The sequence below is a fragment of the Chiloscyllium plagiosum genome, chromosome 8 (genome assembly GCF_004010195.1).
Source record: "Chiloscyllium plagiosum isolate BGI_BamShark_2017 chromosome 8, ASM401019v2, whole genome shotgun sequence".
NCBI lineage: Eukaryota > Metazoa > Chordata > Chondrichthyes > Orectolobiformes > Hemiscylliidae > Chiloscyllium > Chiloscyllium plagiosum.
This window is the reverse complement of record NC_057717.1, coordinates 106,480,438-106,500,296: the sequence shown is the minus strand read 5'-3', so window position 1 is coordinate 106,500,296 and position 19,859 is coordinate 106,480,438. Positions and strand designations below refer to the sequence as shown.

Here is a 19,859-nt window from a genome sequence, read left to right as displayed (position 1 = left end):
TAAAAATTATGCAAATTCAGTTTTACGAATCATTTCATTCACCTATCTTCCTCACAGGTAAAGCTACGATCATAGCTGCAGCAAGTGTATCAGTGGTGGCTACATTGATCTTTGCAACAGGAGTCATCATTTATTACTTGAACAAGAATGTCAAGAAAACAGGAGTATACAAACTACAAAATGCAAAGCCCAACAACAATCCACAAGTTCCCAATGAAAACCAGTATCAGGAATGATCACAACAACCTGCAATGGACTAGAATATGAAACGAGATTTTACAATTTAAAAACAGCATTTCTAACTACTCTGGAAAATATCCTGGGTTTGAGTTTGTTTGCAGGTCTCTTGTCCTATGTCTTGTGCTTTCTGCAGATGATACAGGAGAACTATGCAAATATTCACCTCTAATTCTTTCTGAATGGTGTCTTCCTTCTCTACCTCTGTAACCTTCTCCAGCTGTGACTCTCCAAGAACTTCCTTTGTTTTTAAGACTGGCTCTTGCACATCTGCATCTTTATTACTTATATCACTAGCAGAATCTTCTTCTATGCAAAAGTGGGTACTGCAGATGCTGGAGATTAGAGTCAGGGTTAGAGTGGCACTGGAACAGCACAGCAGTCAGGCAGTATCCGAGGAGCAGGAAAAATCGACGTTTTGGGCAAAAGCCCTTCTTCAGGACGATTCCCGATGTTACAGCCATTCTTCAGATTGAGATTCAGGGCACAATATCAACTTAGATTTGGAGACCAATTGGCTTTTAACACTCCCTAGGATGGGGGGGGGGGGCACATTTTTAAGTTGAGAGGAAAGACATGAGAGCAAATCTTTTGCCTCAAATGTTGATTTTCCTGCTGCTCGGATGCTGCCTGACCTGCTGTGCTTTTCCAGCACCACTCTAATCTGGACTTCCTGCCTTCTATGTCACATCGCTAAGGAACAGGAGACCAGGAGCCAATGTAATCCCTTCAGCCTGTTCTACTGTAAACTTATTTTGATATCCTTGCTCCCTGGGACTCTAACAGAACCACCTTGCTGAATTCCAGAGCTGTCAGCCTCAACATTGACCAACCCTTTGGCCTTCTAGTGTTGGGCATGCTCTCCACATCTTCCAACTTAACAAAGTCATTGGGTCAAACAGCACGGAAACAGACCTTCGGTCCAACCAGTCTATGCCAAACATAATTCGAAACTAAACTCATCCCACAGTTTCTGGTCCACATCCTTCCAAACCTTTCCTATTTGAGTACTTATCCAAATATCTTTTAAACATTGGAAATGTACCCTCATCCACCACTTTCTCAGAAAGTTCATTCCACACACAAACCACCCTCTGCGTAAAAAACGTTGCTTCTCATGTTTTTCCTCTCAATTTAAAAATGTGCCCCCTAGTCTTAAACCCTCCCCCACTCCAATCTTAAGGAATGTTAAAAGCCAATTGGTCTCCAAATCTAAGTTGACATTGTACCCTGAATCTCAATCTGAAGAATAGCTGTAACAAATGCAGAGAATGCTAGAGAAACACAACAGGATCTGTTTTGAAGAAGAGCCATACCATATTCGAAAGACTAACTCTGCTACCCGTTCCACTGATGCTGACAAACCTGCTGAGTTTCACCAACATTCTCTGTGTTTGTTTTAGATTTCCAATATCCACAGCATTGTGCTACCAATGAAGGGGAGCTGAATTGTCCAGGAAGACATGAAATATGAACTGGTTGGGATGTTGGCAAGACATGGTCAAGTGAGATACAGGACCAGGTCACAAATCCTCCCTGCAGATCCTTGAGTTCATCTGTAAGAAACATTTCACATGTCAGACAGAGGTGTGAAGAAAGAATTAAGAAACTTGAGCTTTTCAGGTTTGAAAGGCAGTGACTGCTTCTACAAACCAGGATGTCAAGCTTTGCCATGAAATGGACAGAGAGAAACACTCAAAGGCAAATTTAGGTCAGGTGTTGGAACCTTTTTCACATTTATTGAATAGAAGTGAGGAATAGATGCAGCACTGAAGGAAGCTAATGGATGCATCTTGTCTGTGCCCACTGCCTGTAAGAGCAGCTGAGCTCATCCCACTCCATTACCTTTCCCTGTTGTCCTGAAAATGACCTTTCTTTAGTTCTCTTTATAAATCCATGACTGTATCTACCTCCATCACATTCTCAGGCAGCACATTTCACAACCTCACCACACACTGACTCATTTAGGCTTTCTCAAATCAGTGTTAGTTACTTTGATAATCACATTGAATCAGTGGTCTCTGGTTCTGGGATTGCAGAAATCCAGCCTCTCTGCATTTCTTTCATCCATGTGCCTCATTACATCTTTCTTCTTGCTACATTGAGACTTTAGTTATTTTCATGATCTTTGTTTGGTTAATGAAACTTCACTACCTTATCAAAATGATTCATTTTGCAGGAAGTCTTTCCAATTTCTTTGAAAAAATTAAACAGTTCATTGTTGAGGTACATTAACAACAGACTCTTTAAAAGGTTATATTCAAGTATCTAATGTTGATAGATTTAATTAGAAACCTTTTTCTCTCACATAGAAACAGACCCTTCAGTCCAACTCGTCCATGCCAACCAGATATCCTAAAGTAATGTAGCCCCATTTGCCAGCATTTGACCCATGTCCCTCTAAACCCTTCCCATTCATATACCCATCCAAATGCCTTTTCAATATTGTAATTGTACCAGCCTCCACCACTTCCTCTGGCAGCTCATTCCATACACGCACCACCCTCCGTATGAAAAAGTTGCCCCTTAGGTTCATTTTAAATTTTTCCAGTTTCAAGTTAAACCGATGCCCTCTAGTTCTGGACTCCTCCACCCCATGGAAAAGACCTTGTCTCTCATCCATGCCTCTCATGATTTTATAAACTTCTATAAGGTCACCCCTCAGCCTCCAATGCTGCAGGGAAAACAGCTACAGCCTATTCGGTCTCTCCCTATAACTCAAACCCATCAACCCTGGCAACATCCTTGTAAATTATTTCTGAACCATGTGAGAAAAGACTGGGTAGAAATTGCCTTAGTGGTTTCAGGAAGTTGACCCTATGCAGAAATGATATCCTTCTTCCTGAATTGTGGGTCTGTTTCAGGATGAGTGAAGAGCTGGCTGAAACTGAAACAGCAATAAGAGAGTGGATCACATTGGCCAGATCACAGGAGGGACCAGAATGATTGTGAGAACATGGGGCAAATGATAGAAAGGCAGAGAAGTTGTGAAAATTGTGTATTTTCGATATCCTTGCTAAAGCTAATTCCTACATCAGTCCAATACCACAAACATGGTGAAAACAGAAGGCAACTAGCTGCCTACATTAATGAGATGTTAACAATGATGCTGCTCATATCAACTGCTTCGGGAGAGATTACTTTGGTTGTATTTTGTCTCATTCTCACTCACCTGAACCCAAATTAACACAATACGTGGAGGCAATGGCTTGATGGTGTTATCACTGGGCTGTTAATCCAGAGACTAAGGTAATGTTCTGGGAACCTGTGTTCAAATCCTGCTGTGGATCTGACTGAATTCAATTAAATAAAATCTGAAATAAAGATTCTAGTGATGACCATGAATCCATTGTTGAATGTTGGAAAAGTCCATCTGGTTCACTAATGTCCTATAAGAAAGGAACGTGCTATCCTTACCCAGTCTAGCCTACATTTAACCCCAGACCCACAGCAATGTGGTTGACTCTGAACTACATTAAATGCTGGCCTAGCCAGTGATGCCTACATCCTGTGAGTGAATGATTAAAAAAATGAAATTAACATCTGTTTTGTCACAAGATTGCTGCGTACACACCACCTCTCGGGATCGTTTTGATTCAATTTTGTAAGATGCAGTATTTTAATTGTATAATGAATTTGATGTATTTCATGAACATTAAGTGGGTAATAAATTATATTGGTAAACACAGATTCAGGACTGAGTCTTTTCTTTTGTAGCTATATGGCATGCCTCTGTAAATTCCAAAGTTATAACGTTGAATAGAAGTACGACATTGAGAAACTTTGGTGCTATATTAATGAAGGATCTTTTTATGTGTGAATTGAAGCTTGGCAGCTTATAAAGGCTTGGCTGTGAGTTCTGTTCTTCACCACTTCGCAACAGCTGGCTTTATCATTAGATCAAAACAGGATCAATGAATTTGCAAGTTTACAAATACGTGTATGCAAACTTTGCTTGTCAATTTTTGTATTTTGGAAATATTTTTCCAAGCCCATTTTTGTTTTGCTTGGATTCCTCCTAAGACCTGCATTAACAGTTTTCGCTGTTTCTTCCTTGTTCAGGCCACCCACTGATTTACAGAAACGCCCTCCCCATCTCCTACATCTCCACAGACCATGTAAGACTTAACCCCTTGGTGACCCACTCCGCCATTATTATGGAGGCAGGGGAAGAGCAGCAGTTTGCAGGTACATAGGATTCAGGCATCATTACTCCCAGGCAAAAGTGAGGACTGCTGATGCTGGAGATTAGAGTCAATAGTGTGGTGCTGGAAAAGCATAGCAGGACAGACTGCATCCGAGGTGCAGGAGAATCGAAGTTTCAGGCAAAAGCCCTTCATCAGGAATGAGGCTTTATTTCAACCAGGGAGGTTACCAGCACCACCGGTCCTTTGAGGTTCCCTGAGTGAGTTTGCATCATTTCTCAAAAGCTGTGGACCACTACTTGAAGATCTCAAGCTGTTCACCTGATGTCATTGAAGCAAACCAATTGAGCACTAACCTGTGGTCAATCTGTTATCTGTTATCGGACAGCTGAAGGAGAATCTGTGACAGGCCAGTGAGTAGTATGAACATCCATTTAGCAGATCAACACCCTGTCCAAAGTAACAACACCCATCTTTAGCTTTAGAACATAAACCAGCAGCAGAGGCACAGAGATCTTCAATTCTTTGTAATCTGCCTGATTAAAGCTACATTCAAACCCCAAAAGCAACAATGGTTCTGGGAATGGATATTGCAGATATTGATGAGTTCTTAAAGCACAGGGATAGTGTTTTCTAGCTCGGAGCCAGAAGGCCTCCCTGTGACATGTGTATATCATACTGTATCAGGACCGGTTCAGTAAAAAATAATCACAGAACTTGGTGCTTTACAGCACCAGTTTTAGATTGCAGACAATGCGACATTTGCATACAGAACTGGCATCCAAATTCTGGTAGAGGACAGGGTGGTGGTGGAGGGATGCTTTTCAGACTGGAGGCCTGTGGTCAGTGAGTGCTATAAGGATTGGTGCGGGGTCCACTACTTTTCATCATTTATATAAATGATTTGGATGTGAACACAGAGGTACAGTTAGTAAGTTTGCAGATGACACCAAAACTTGAGGTGTAGTGGACAGCGAAAAAGTTTACCTCGGAGTACAACGGGATCTTGATCAGATGGGCCAATGGGCTGAGGAGTGGCAGTTGGAGATTAATTCAGATAAATGTGAGGTGCTGCATTTTGGAAAGGCAAATCACAGCAGGACTCACACACTTAATGGTAAGGTCCTGGGAAGTGTTGCTGAACAAAGAGACCATAGTTCCTTGAAAGTAGAATTGCAGGTAGATAGGATAGTGAAGAAGCCCTTCCTGAAGAAGGGCTTATCCTGAAACATTGATTCTCCTGCTCCTTTGATGCTGCCTGACCTGCTGCGCTTTTCCAGCAACACATTTTTCAGCTCTGATCTCCAGCATCTACAGTCCTCACTTTCTCCTAGTGAAGAAGACGTTTGTCAGAGTATTGAGTACATGAGTTGGGAGGCCATGTTGCGGCTGTACAGGACATTGGTTCGGCCACTTTTGGAATATTGTGTGCAATTCTGGTCTCCTTCCTATTGGAAGGATATTGTGAAAATTGAAAGAGCGCAGAAAAGATTTACAAGGAAGTCGCCAGGGTTGGAGGTTTTAAGCTATAGGGAAAGGCTGAATAGGCTGGGGCTGTTTTCCCTGGAGCATTAGAGGCTGAGGGGTGCCCTTATAGATGTTTATAAAATCATGAGAGGCATGGATAGGGTAAATAGACAAGGTATTTTCCCTGGGCTGGGAGTCCTTAACTAGAGGGCATAGGTTTAGGGTGAGAGAGGAAAGATATAAAAGGGACCTAAGGGCAAACTTTTCATGCAGAGCATGGTACGTGTATGGAATGAGCTGTCAGAGGAGGTGGTGGAGGCTAGTACAATTACAGCATTTAAAAGGTATCTGGATGGGCATTTGAAAAGGAAAGGTTTAGAGGGATATAGAACAGGTGCTGGCAAATGGGATTAGATTAATATCGGATATCTGGTTGGCCTGGCTGTGTTGGACCGAAGTGTCTTTTTCCGTGCTGTACATCTCTATGACTCTATGACATAGGAGCAGAAATTAGGCCATTTGGCCCATTGAGTCTGCTCTGACATTCGGTCATCGCTGATAGGTTTCTCAACCCTATTCTCATGTCTTCTCCCTGTAACCTTAGATCCTTTTGACAATCAAGAGCCCATATATCTCTGTCTTCAATATACTCAAAGACCTGGCCACTACAGCCTTCTGTGGCAATGAATTCCATAGATGCACCACTCTCTGGCTGAAGAAGTTTTTCCTTATCTTGCTTCGAAAGGGTCATTACTCTAAGGCTGTGCACTTGGGTCCCAGTCTCTCCTGCTCAATGAAAACATCTTTCCAAAATCCATACTGTCCAGACCATTCAGTATTCTGTAAGTTTCAATGAGATTCCCCCTCAACCTTCTAAACTCCATCGAGTATCGACCCAGACTCCTCAAACGTTCTTCACATATTAAGCCTTTCATTCCAGGGATCATTCTTGTGAACCTCCTCTGGACCCAGCCCAGGGCCAGCACATCCATCCTGAGATATGGGGCCTAAATTGCTCACAATGTAAATAACTATGTGTTGAGTCACAATGAAGTATTTTAAAGTTTAACTGAATGGACAAGTTAATGGAAAAGTTAGGATCATTGGTTATGGGAGTGTACTGCAAACTGTAGAAAAGTCTGACAGTGATTAAATTGAACATAGAACATAGAACATTACAGCACAGTATAGCTCGATGTTGCACCAACCTGTGAAATTAATCTGATGCCCATCTAACCTACACCATTCCATTATAATCCAAATGTATGTCCAATGCCCACTTAAACGCCCTTAACGTCAGCGAGTCTACTCCTGTTGCAGACAAGCCATTCCACGCCCCTACTACTCTCTGAGTGTAGAAACTATCCCTAACATCTGTCCTAAATCTATTAACCCTCAATTTAAAGCTATGTCCCCTTGTGTTAACCTTCACCATCCAAGGAAAAAGGCTCTCACTGTCCACACTATCTAAGCCTCTGATTATCTTATACATCTTGATTAAGTCACCTCTCAACCATCTTCTCTCCAACGAAAACATCCTTTAGTACCTCAGTCTTTCCTCGTAAGACCTTCCTTCCATACCAGGCAACATCCTAGTAAATCTCTTCTGATCCCGTTCCAAAGCTTCCATATCCTTCCTATAATGCAGTGACCAGAACTGCACGCCATACTCCAGGTGCGGCCTTAACAGTGTCTTGTACAGCTGAAGCATGACCTTGTGGCTCTAAAACTCAATCCCTCTACCAATAAATGCCTACACACCTTATGCCTTCTTAACAACCCTATCAACCTGGATGGCACCTTTCAGGGATTTATGCACATGGACACCGAGATCTCTCTGCTCATCTACACTGCCAAGAATTTTACCATTAGCCAAGTACTCTGCATTCTGGTTACTGCTTCCTAATTGAACTACCTCACACTTTTCCATATTAAACTCTATTTGCCACTTCTCAGCCCAGCTCTGCATCTTATCTATGTCTCTCTGTAACCCACAACATCCTTCGGCACTATCCAAAACTCTACTCACCTTAGTGTCATCTGCAAATTTACTCACCCATTCTTTTATGCCCACCTCCAGATCATTTATAAAAATGACAAACAGCAGTGGATCCAACACTGATCCTTGCAGTACACCACTGGTAACTGAACTCCAGGATGAACATTTCCCATCAACCACCACCTTTCTTCTTTCAGCTAGTCAATTTCTGATCCAAACCGCTACATCATCTTCAATCCCGAAACTCTGTAGGTTTGCTCACTGAGATGGAAAGTTCATTTTCAGACATTTCATCACCATACTAGGTAATATTTTCAGTGAGCCTCCGAAAGAAGCATTGATGGTATAGCCCACTTTCTATTTATATGTTTGGGTTTCCTTGAGGTGGTGATGTCAATTCTTGTCATAACATCATTTCCTACAGTGATGTCATTTCCTGTTTCTTTTCTCAGGGAGTGGTAAATGGGATCCAAGTCAATGTGTTTGTTGATAGAGTTTTGGCTGGAATGCCATGTCTCTAGGAATTCTCGTGCGTGTCTCTGTTTCTCACAGTAACTATAGATTATAACACCTTACTTAGAGTAACAAGGTTCTCAGTTCACCTCCCACTTCAACACTGAGGCACAACCATAAAAATCTAAAAGCCAGTATAGTATTGAGGGAACATTGTACTCCAGGTACGTTGTTAAACTGAAGTCCTATCTCCTGTCTCAAATGGATGGAAAAGCTCAATGCCAGGCATGATAATGTTTTCAAATTGAGCAGGGGTTCTACTCAGTGTCCTGGTCAAAGGTTCTCAATCAATCAATATCTACAAAACCAGATGCTCTGACATGATCACATCACAGTTTCTTGGAGTTGGCTGAACACATACTGGTTGGTGTGGTTCCTATGGTTGCCCTGCAAACACAGCCTGCCTCGAATATGGTTGAGTCTTCAGATCATGGAATGATCAGCATCTCAGAAACTCTCAAACTGGAGGATAAAGTTAAAAATCACACAACACCAAGTTATAGTCCAACAGGTTTATTGGGAAGCACTGGCTTTTGGAGCGCTGCTCCTTCATCAGGTGGTTGTGAAGGAGAGGCGCTCCGAAAGCTAGTGCTTCCCAATAAACCTGTTGGACTATAACCTGGTGTTGTGTGATTTTTAACCCTGTCCACCCCAGTCCAACACCGACACTTCTACATTACACCGGAGTGGCGGCATGTGCACCCTGAATCCTGAGAGACTCAGACAGCAGAATGAATGAAACCTTTAAAAATTATAAGAAAATAAACGAAAGATGTGCAGGGGTTTTTGAAGGATTGAAATAAAAAGAGACTGGGCGTGGAACATCCCCCATATTCTGACATTTGACAGTTAACCGGAAGGGTTGGTCAATGGAACATGGACTCAGATGGCTCAAGCGTGCTCTGAGTTAGTCTGGAAATAAGTTGTTAAATTGTCAGCAAGTTCCTCTCGATCTAGTTACAGTCTCAAAATTCCGAAACTTTTAAGATTAGTGTGATTCCAGATTATTTTAAAAACATCTTTAAGTTAATAATTATGGATTCGAGACTAACTTCACTGGCTGAATGTATTTGGCATTTCAAGTTGCTGTTCATTGTAACAGGCAAGTAAAGCATTTTAAAATATGAGTAATGTTTAACATTTACATAGACTGAAGTAGTATTGTATTGTGATAGGTTTACTACATCGGTGCAGTAAAAACGATATCTGTTGGCTTTTCCAACAAGACATTTGCCGTTACCGATTTCCTCGTGTATTAGTTGGTTTCAGTTTAACAACCGGAAATAAAAAAAAGGCTTTGTTTCACACTTTCTTCTAACTAATGTTAAGGAAAGTACAGATTAAATAAATATAGTCGTATACAGAGATCTGCATCATTCACATAACTCAAATCAATCCTTGTAAATTGGTAAGTTAATGGTATCAGTTTGCTGCAATCTGATCTAATGCTTCGGTCTACCCCTATATTTAACAGTCACCATTATCTTTCATCATGTGCGTTGCTAGACCGCTCGGAAAGGAAGAGCGGTTCAACACTGGATCTTTCATTTTCAATTTGTCTGGAACTAAAATAACTAATTACAAGTTGGCCATTTATGAAGAAAAGTTTTCTTTCCTATTCAAGAAATAACGTTTCCTGTGGGTCAGTATCAGCTGAACATAATTCACCACGACATAACATGTTGATTGTCTTCAAGTATAATCCTGTATAAAATGTACCCATGCCATCCAACTCCCTCCTGTGACTCTGCTGTCCTTGTTGTTCAGGGTTTAGATCAGAGTGGTGCTGGAAAAGCACAGCGGTTCAGGCAGCATCCGAGGAGCAGGAAAATCGACGTTTCGGGCAAAAGCCCTTCATCAGGAATAGAGACAGGGAGCCTCCAGGGTGTAGAGATAAATGGGAGGGGGGTGGGGGCTGGGGAGAAGGTAGCATAGTGTACAGTAGGTGAATGGGGATGGGGATGGAGGTGATAGGTCCTTTTTGTTCAACTGTGCTGGTTTTTCTGAAGTGGAAGGAGATGGGTGGATATTCAGATTCTGGTGCTTGCATCTCTGATCCTCTGCAACCTGGCATCCTTGAAGGGAGAAAATCGAAACCTTAGCACAGAGTGGGTTCTGAGAAGGCTTTTCAAAGAGAAACATTTTCATTTGGGAAGACAAATAAGGCAATGGAGTAAATGATAACAGAACGTAGAACATTACAGCGCAGTACAGGCCCTTCGGCCCTCCATGTTCCACCAATCTGTGAAACCAACCTGAAGCCCATCTAACCTATAGTATTCCATTTTCATCCATATGTTTATCCAATCCACCATTTAAATGTCCTTGAAGTTAGTGAGTCTATTACTGTTGCAGGCAGTGTGTTCCACACCCCTACTACTCTCTGAGTAAAGAAACACTCTTCTGACATCTGCCCTATATCTATCACCCTTTAGTTTAAAACTATGTCTCTCCAACAAAAACAGCCTCAAGTTCCTCAGCCTTTCCTCATAAGACCTTCCCTCCACAAATCTCCTCTGAACCCTTTCCAATGCTTCCACACCCTTCCTATAATGCAGTGACCAGAACTGTACACATTACTCCAAATGCAGCTGCACCAGACTTTGGTACAGCTGCAACATGACCTCATTGATCCAAAACTCAATCCCTTTACCAATAAAAGCTAACACACTGTATGCCTTCTTAACAACCCTATCAACCTGGGGGGTAACTTTCAGGGATCTATGTATATGGACACCAAGATCCCTTTGCTCATCTACATGACAAAGAATCTCACCATTAACCCAGTACTCTGCATTCCTGTTACTCCTTCCAAAGTGATTCACCTCACACTTTTCCGCATTAAACTCCATTTGCCCCCTCTCAGCCCAGCTCTGCAGCTTATCTGTGTCCCTCTGTAACCTACAACATCCTTCGGCACTATCCACAATTCTACCGACTTTAGTGTTATCCGTAAATTTACTAAACCATCCTCTAAACCCTCATCCAGATCGTTCATAAAAATGACAAACAGCAGTGGACCCAACACAGTGGACCCTTGTGGTACACCACTAGTAACTGAACTCCAGGATGAACATTTCCCATCAACCACCATCTTCTGTCTTCTTTCAGGTGGCCAATTTCTGTTCAATATCGCTAAATCACCCTCAATCCCGTGCCTCTGTATTTTGTGCAATAGCCTACCGTGAGGAACCTTACCAAAGACTTTACTGAATCCATATACACCACATCAACTGCTTTATCCTCATCCACCTGTTTGGTCACCTTCTCAAAGAACTCAATAAGGTTTATGAGGCACAATCTACCCTTCACAAAATCATGTTGACTATCCCTAATCAACTTATTCCTTTCTAGATGATAATAAATCCTATCTCTTATAACCCTTTCCAACACTTTACTCACAACTGAAGTAAGGCTCACTGGTCTATAATTGATTTGGAGTGCTGGTGTTGAACTGGGGTGTTCAATCTAAAAATCACACAACACCAGGTTATACTCCAATAGGTTTATTTGTAAGCACTAGATTTCATAGCACTGCACCTACCTGATGAAGGAGCAGCGCTCCAAATGCTAGTGCTTCCAAATAAACCTGTTGGACTATAACCTGGTGTTGTGTGATTTTTACTTGGTCTACAATTACCAGGGTTGTCTCTACTCCCCTTCTTGAACAAGGGAACAACATTTGCTATCCTCCAGTCTTCTGGCACTATTCCTGTAGATAGGATACAGAGAATTCTAGAGGAACAGTGAGACCTTTAGAGGAGATGATGGTCTAGTGGTATTAACACTAAACCATTAATTCAGTGAGTCAAGATTAGAGTGGTGCTGGAAAAGCACAACAGTCAGGCAGCATCGTGAGGAGAAGGAAAATCGACGTTTTGGGCAAAAGCCCTTCATCAGGAGTCCAGCAGCACTCTAATTTTGACTCTGATCTCCAGCATCTGCAGTACCCACATCTGCCACTTTGAGAAAGATGTGATAGCACTCAAGAGTGTTCAGAGAGGTTTTACAGGGAGTTGTCAAGGCGGAGAATTATAAATGTGAAGAGATATTGGATAAGCTGGGATGATTTTCTTTGGAGCAGAGAGGCTGAAAGGAAATGTATTTGAGGTGCCCCTTATTATGAGGGGCCATTTAGATTGAATAGGAAGGATCTATTTCACTTAACAGAAGTTAGTAATGTGGGGAATAGATATATAATTTGTGAAAGGATTAAAGGGGAGTTGTATAGAAAGATTTTCACCAGGTGGGGCTGGTGGGGTCTGGAATTTACTGGCTAGAGGCAGAAGGGGAAATGTTGGTGAAGTGGTGTCATCAGCTGAGTAATCCAGACAGCCACTGTTCTTGGGATTAGATTAGATTCCCGACAGTGTGGAACCAGGCCCTTTGGCCCAACAAGTCCACACTGAACCTCCGAAGAGTAACCCACTCAGACGCTTACCCTATATTTACCCCTGACTAATGCATCTAAGACCATGGGCAATTTAGCATGGCAAACTCACCTGACCTGCACATCTTTGGATTGTGGGAGGAAACCGGAGCACCCGGAGGAAATCCATGCAGACATGGGGAGAATGTGCAAACTCCACATAGTCACCTGAGGTGGGAATCAAACCTGGATCCCTGTGCTGTGAGGCAACAGTGCTAACCACTGAGCCACCGTGCCACCCTTGATTGGATGTGGATTCCTGTGGAAACCAATGGAATTTAAATTCAGCAAAATCCCAAATTGGAAGTACAGCTTTAATGATGACGACAATCAGACTATCATTAACTGTTACAAAATCTCATCTGATTCATTATTGTCCTTTAGCGGATTGACACATCATTCTAAACTACAAGCCACTCGTGCCCTGCAACAATGTGGATGACTCGCAACTGCCCTGGGTGGTGGCTGAGCAAGCCACTTGTTCAAGGACAGTTAGGGATGGGCAACAAACGCTGGTCTTGCCGGTGATGCCCGTATCCCATGAAAAGAAATTCTCAATATTTGGATATTCACTGTAATCTTTGAGGCTACAGATTAGGTCAGGTAGCACTTTATAGCTGGTAGGGATTTGATGGGTCAAGTGTTTTCCTTCTATACAGTAAATTTCTAAGCTCCTGTTATTTGCGTAAAAGAGGTGTCTTGTTTTAAAAGAAGCCTACTTACTGGGCTGGTTTCACATCAGCTCCAATGATCTTGACTCAAATGGGTTGTATGTCTCAGTATTTACTGTGGTTTGTTTTCTTGGCAGCCACTGTAACTGGATTTGAAGTTTCAATCGATGTAAACCCCCCAGCCGTGGAATTTGGAGGTTCCATCGCGATGAACTGCAGCACAACATGTCCAAAACCAACAATAAATGTGGAATATAAATCAGGGGTAAACTTTCACAGAAAAAAGGGCATTACTTGGTACAATGACTATTTCCCAATTGTCCAGCAGTGGGATTTAACACCAGCATGTTCTGTGATGTGTATCTCTGAGCTGAAGGAGAAGACAGCGAATGTCCCAGTATACAGTAAGTGAAAACTCTCATTTCCATATTTGTATAGGAAACATAAAGTAGGTAAAAGGTGGTGTGGAATAGTTTAGACTGTAAGAAGTTTCCATGATTTGCAACCAGATGCTGCAGCATGTGAGCTGAGATACTGGACTGCATTAGTACGAAATGGGTTCATACTCAGCACCTGCACAGGTTGACAGTCACGTGGTTTTAATATTCCTTCATTGGATGAGGGCATTACTGGCTCAGCCAGTATTTGTTGCCCTTGAACTGAGTTCCTTGAGAGGCCACTTCAGAGGTAAAATATAAGTGAACCACAAAACTGTGGGTGTGGAGTCACATGCAGGCCAGATCAGGTAAAATGGCAGATTTTCTTCATGAAGGACATTAGTAAGTGAACCAGAATGGTTTGTGAGACATTGAATGGAAGGTTCTTGCTACTCTTACTGTGACAAATTTTATTTCCTATAACCGGTAACCTGTAGAAACATATGGGAGTGAACTGTACATACTTTTAGCTCTGTGCAAGTTGTGTTGTGCTTTTTGAAGTTTTTATTTGCCATGAGACCTGGTGAATTTTTCTGATGAAGGGCTTATGCTCAAAACTTTGACTCTCCTGCTCCTCGGATGCTGCCTAACCTGCTTTGCTTTTCCAGTGCTACACTTTTCAACTCTGATCTCCAGCATCTGCAGTCCACACTTTCTCTTTGCCATCTTTAAAAGCCCTTTGTGCACCTGGACAAACTCAGTAAGTCTGAAGCTGCCTTGCCTGGTTCCTGATATTTGTCCTGGCCTTAGCAGACAGGCAGACATTGGCATGCACTTTGGAGGCAAGGACCTGGAGGTGCTGTTGGGAGGGGTGGTACAAAGGGAGGATTTCCTTTACCCCCTGACCAGTAGTGGAGACTGTGGCACCGGACCATACCAGCCTGGAGCAAGACTGTCACCCAGGTTAAAGTAGCTCTCTGCCACCTGCAGGGGTACACAGCAATGTAGTGAGAAGGTCGATAACCTTCTTCACACTGTCAGTGTAAGTGCCACCCTGTTCTCTCTGATTGTTAACCAAAGGTGTAGCAGGGGAGCTCTGTCCCATGTGTTGTACACCTTGCAGTAGGTAGGAAGTATGAGACACCACTGTCCACATCCGCAAGGAGCAGTTTAAACATTGAGTTTGAGAGTTTGAGAGTCAGCTAGAAGCACAATAGTGCTTCCACAAGTTTGGAATAATGTGAAAGGCACTTTTTAGATGTGGTCACCCCACAGCTTGAAGAAGGAACAGGTAACCAGCAGATACAGGATGGAGACAGGAGACAGGCACCTCTCTGATACACTTTCAGGCAGCCCATGAAGTTCAGATTTGCATAGCAGAACGTACTGACATTGAAAAGCTGTAGCAGGGACACTCTGAGGCACCCAGCTGATAGACTGGACCAGGTTGTGTCTCAGGGCTGCTCACTTGCTCATTTAGTGCTCACTCACTTCATGTCTGTCTACATGGTCACAGCATCTATGACTTGGCCTGCCTTTCAGTGGCAATTACAGCAGTCACACAAGCAGGCAGTTTGACTTGCTGGTCAGCAGCCCTCAGCCAAGGGACACACATCTTGCTGTTTGGCAATGCGCTATGTCAGTCCCATTTCAGCACCATGTGACAGGTGAAATCAGATCGCACGACTATTTGTGCTGGTATTGTGGGGTATTGTGGAGGGGGTGAGGTGTCAAAAGGAGGTGCGGTGTCCCGATGAAGTGAGTAGCATGACAGAAGCCACAATGCATAGTCTGGAAGATTGGAACTGAGAGAGAGTGAGGGAGGTTGTTGCAAGCATTCGAGAGAGTGGCAGAGCATGAGCCTGGGAGGAAGGTGTGTGCTATAGCAGAGTTAGAGTGAGTGTGAAGTAGCAGAGAGAAGAGTGTGGCACTTGCCCTGGAGGAGCAGAGAATGCCATTGGTCTTCTTCCTTTGATCTTGCCTCGCTTTTCCAGCATCTTCTGTTTTTGTTCCAGATTTACAGCATCTGCAGTTCTTTCAGATTCAGTATTGAATTCAGCACCTTCAAATTGTGAACCCATTCTTTTCCTTTCTTTTAGTTTTGCTGATTACATTCTCTGTCACTCTCTCCCCTCTCCTCCCCTCCCCCGCAGTGGGCCTGTCTGTTCTTTCCAGCCTGGCAGTTAAGCACCCCATCCTTCTGCCTTTCTCATATTCCAATCACCTAATCTGAACGATCAACACCCTTTCTCCCCCAGCACTCCAACCCACCCCCTGCACATAAATGCTGCCCTCTCCACACTCCAACCCACCCCCTGCACATAAATGCTGCCCTCTCCACACTTCACTTCAGTTTTGATGAAGAGTCATCTCGTCTCAAAAAGTTAGCTTGTTTTTCTCTCCATGGGTCTGGATCAGAGTGGTGCTGGAAAAGCACAGCAGGTCAGGCAGCATCCAAGGAGCAGAGAGTACAATAGGTGAATGGGGTGGGGATGGAGGTGATAGGTCAGAGAGGAGGGTGGAGTGGATAGGTGGAAAAAAAGATAGGCTGGTAGGACAGGTCATGAGGGCAGTGCTGAACTGGAAGGTTGGAGCTGGGGTGAGGTGGGGGAAGGGGAAATGAGGAATAGTGAGCTTTTTTAGGTATGAGAAAAGAAAAAAAAATGGTTAAGACTAAAATTGGGCCCTTGAAGACAGGAATGGGTGAATTTATTATGGGGAACTAGGAAATGGCAGAAGAGTTGAATAGGTACTTTGGATCTGTCTTCACTGGGGAAGACATAAGCAATCTCCCAGATGTAATAGTGGCTAAGGACCTAGGGTAATGGATGAACTGTAGGGAATTTATATTAGGCAGGAAATAGTGTTGGTTAAACTGTTAAGTATGAAGGCTGATAAGTCCCCGGGACCTGATAGTCTGCATCCCAGGGTACGTAAGGAGGTGGCTCCAGAAATCGTGGATGCATTGGTAATTATTTTCCAATGTTCTATAGATTAAGGATCAGTTCCTGTGGATTGGAGGGTGGCTAATGTTGTCCCACTTTTCCAGAAGGGAGGGAGAGAGAAAGTAGGGAATTATAGACCAGTTAGCCTGACGTCAGTGGTGGAAAGATGCTGGAGTCAGTTATAAAAGATGAAATTACGACTCTCTTGGATAGCAGTGACAGGACAGATCAGAGTCAGCATGGATTTACGGAGGGGAAATCATGCTTGACTAATCTTCTGGAATTTTTTGAGGATGCAACTATGAAGCTGGACAAGGGAGAGCCAGTGGATGCAATGTACCTGGACTTTCAGAAAGCCTTTGTTAAAGTCCCACATAGGAAGTTAGTGAGCAAAATTAGGACACATAATATAGGGGGAAAAATACTGACTTGGATTGAAGATTGGCTAACTGACAGGAAGCAAAGAGTAGTGATAAACGGCTGCCTTTCGGGATGGCAGGCGGTGACCAGTGAGGTACCACAAGGTTCGGTGCTGGGACCACAGCTATTTACAGTATACATTAACAATATAGATGAAGATATTAAAAGTAATATTAGCAAATTTGCTGATGATGCAAAGCTGGGTGGCAGGGTGAAATGTGAGGAGGACGTTAGGAGAATACAGGGTGACTTGGACAGGCTAGGTGAATGGACAGACGCATGGCAGATGCAGTTTAATGTGGATAAATTTGTGGTTATCCACTTTGGTGGCAAGAACAGGGAGGCAGATTACTACCTAAATGGAGTCAAGTTAGGTAAAGGGGCAGTACAATGAGATCTAGGTGTTCTTATACATCAGTCAATGAAAGCAAGCATGCAGGTACAGCAGGCAGTGAAGAAAGCCAATAGCATGCTGGCCTTAATAACAAGAGGGATTGAGTATAGAAGCAAAGAGGTTCTTCTGCAGCTGTACAGGGCCCTGGTGAGACCGCACCTGGAATGTTGTGTGCAGTTTTGGTCTCCAAATTTGAGGAAAGACATTCTGGCTATTGAGGGAGTGCAGCGTAGGTTCACGAGGTCTTACGCTGAAAGATTGGAGCGACTGGGCTTGTATACCCTTGAGTGTGGAAGGCTGAGAGATGATCTGATTGAGACGTATAGGATTATTAAAGGATTGGACACTCTGGAGGTAGGAAGCATGTTTCCGCTGATGGGTGAGTCCCGAACCAGAGGACACAGTTTAAAAATGAGGGGCATGCCACTTAGAACAGAGTTGAGGAGAAACTTCTTCACCCAGCGAGTGGTGGGTGTATGGAATGCTCTGCCCCAGAAGGCAGTGGAGGCCAAGTCTCTGGATACTTTCAAGAAAGAGATGGATAGAGCTCTTAAAGGTAGTGGAGTCAAGGGTTATGGGGATAAGGCAGGAACAGGATATTGATTGTGGATGATCATCCATGGTCATAATAAATGGTGATGCTGGCTCGAAGGACCGAATGGCCTACTCCTGCACCTATTGTCTATTGTTTTCAGTTCAGATTCGAGTATCTGCAGTAATTTGCTGTTTTATTGTGTGCAGTGTTTAACTTTAGCTCCTGAAGGATTCCTGAAGAAGGGCTTACGCCCGAAACGTTGATTCTCCTGCTCCTTTGATGCTGCCTGACCTGCTGCGCTTTTCCAGCAACACATTTTCCAGCTCTGATCTCCAGCATCTGCAGTCCTCACTTTCTCCTAGTGTTTAACTTTAGTCAAACACAGCACCAAAGCACAGGGTAAAGTGAGATTTGGCTGATTATACAATTGCAACCAACTATGAATGCCAAAACTCACCAGTCTGATGAAGATGAGGCGTTGGGGGGATAGTGAATGGCTTGGAGAGGAACCTGTAGGTTGTGGTGCTCCCATGTTTCTGCTGCCCTTGCCCTTCCTGATGGTAGTGGCCACAGATGTGGGGGGGGGGGGAGCTCATGAAGGAGCTTGGTGAGTTGCTGCAGGAGTTCATGTATTTCCTGGCCTAAGGTTACATTAAGATGAATGATAAACACTTGAACTAAAAATATGCAGGAGAACTGGAACCATGTTGAAGAAGGAGAATTGACAGCTGTGTGGGGTTTGAACTGGTTAGTAGAATCGATTGGAGGGAATGGAGAAGATTGCTCAACAGAATTGCCTCCTTTGTCGTATCATTTTATGGTTTGATTCAGCAACAATTTTATATGTTGTTATTGAAAACAGTGCGCATTTTAGTGCTATTAAATCAGAATCCCAACTCCATGTTCTTGCCATAGTGTAGAGCATGATGCATGAAAAAGAATTTGATCACTGCTTGATGGGCCAGGCACAGGCTGGGATAAACTTTACTGCACACAAGGACTATTTATATATGGAATGAAAGATAGATATGTTGAAAGTAAACAAGAGTAGAACTGGAGTTTTCAGAGACCTATTATTTCAAAGAATTCTGTTAACTATTTTTCATAGATCGAGAGATAAGCATTACATTACTCCCTGAAGTACTGGAGATTAACAGAACATATAGTCTGGAGTGCATTGGCCCAAGAGTCTATCCAAACAACAAACTCATTCTCACATGGCTGAGAGGGAGTGAGATTGTCCAGAGAGATTCCACAGGTGAACCAGGTCTTCCGGATGAAGATAAAAGGTTGAGAAATGTCTTCAATTTCGTTGCAAGTCGATCAGATGATGGACAGGAATACACCTGCTTGGCTGAAGTGGACTTGGGCTCTAATACCACAAAGTCAATCACAAACTCTTCTGTCACTCTGCAAACTTACGGTAAGTTCCAATTGCACAAAAAATGCTTTCTTTGTTGAGAGAATATCAAAGATTAAATATCCATAACTTATTGAGAATAAGCAATGGGAAGCAATATGTAAATGTTCCACAAGTCTTTAAGCCTGCCAGAGGGTGTGCAAAATCTAGTCCAAAAAAGTCAATAAAGTCTTTGCGAGGCAGATGAACATAAGGAACAGGTGTGGGAATATGCCATTTAGCTCCTTGAGCCTACTCTGCTGTTCAATAACTAATCTTTGACTGTAGCCCCATGTCCTTACCCGTTCCCACATCTCTTGATTTTCCT

The 19,859-nt window shown here is 43.1% G+C and overlaps 2 protein-coding genes and 2 long non-coding RNA genes across 6 annotated transcripts in view; 2 read left to right on the top strand and 2 right to left on the bottom strand.

Annotated features, from left to right (window-relative positions):
- LOC122552310 (intercellular adhesion molecule 3-like) overlaps positions 1 to 2,620 on the top strand; it is a 39,307-nt gene extending 36,687 nt beyond the window's left edge. For all 3 annotated transcript variants that reach the window (XM_043695046.1, XM_043695044.1, XM_043695045.1), the window contains exon 5: positions 58 to 2,620. In XM_043695046.1, coding sequence (XP_043550981.1) covers positions 58 to 236 — 179 coding nt within the window. In that variant the 3' untranslated portion in view covers positions 237 to 2,620. The remainder of the gene's footprint in view (positions 1 to 57) is intronic.
- The window catches only part of LOC122552316, a 32,331-nt gene that overhangs the window by 10,656 nt on the left and 1,816 nt on the right, over positions 1 to 19,859 (bottom strand). The window lies entirely within an intron of this gene.
- On the bottom strand, positions 1,718 to 12,900 carry LOC122552317. The gene is made up of 3 exons (XR_006312355.1): positions 12,864 to 12,900; positions 4,739 to 4,832; positions 1,718 to 1,793 (listed from the first exon to the last, which is right to left on the bottom strand). It is a non-coding gene; the product is annotated as an uncharacterized LOC122552317 (long non-coding RNA).
- LOC122552309 (intercellular adhesion molecule 5-like) overlaps positions 9,164 to 19,859 on the top strand; it is a 78,406-nt gene continuing 67,710 nt past the window's right edge. Inside the window, exons 1-3 of the mRNA XM_043695043.1 lie at positions 9,164 to 9,463; positions 13,599 to 13,865; positions 19,241 to 19,555. Coding sequence (XP_043550978.1) covers positions 9,397 to 9,463; positions 13,599 to 13,865; positions 19,241 to 19,555 — 649 coding nt within the window. The 5' untranslated portion in view covers positions 9,164 to 9,396. The remainder of the gene's footprint in view (positions 9,464 to 13,598; positions 13,866 to 19,240; positions 19,556 to 19,859) is intronic.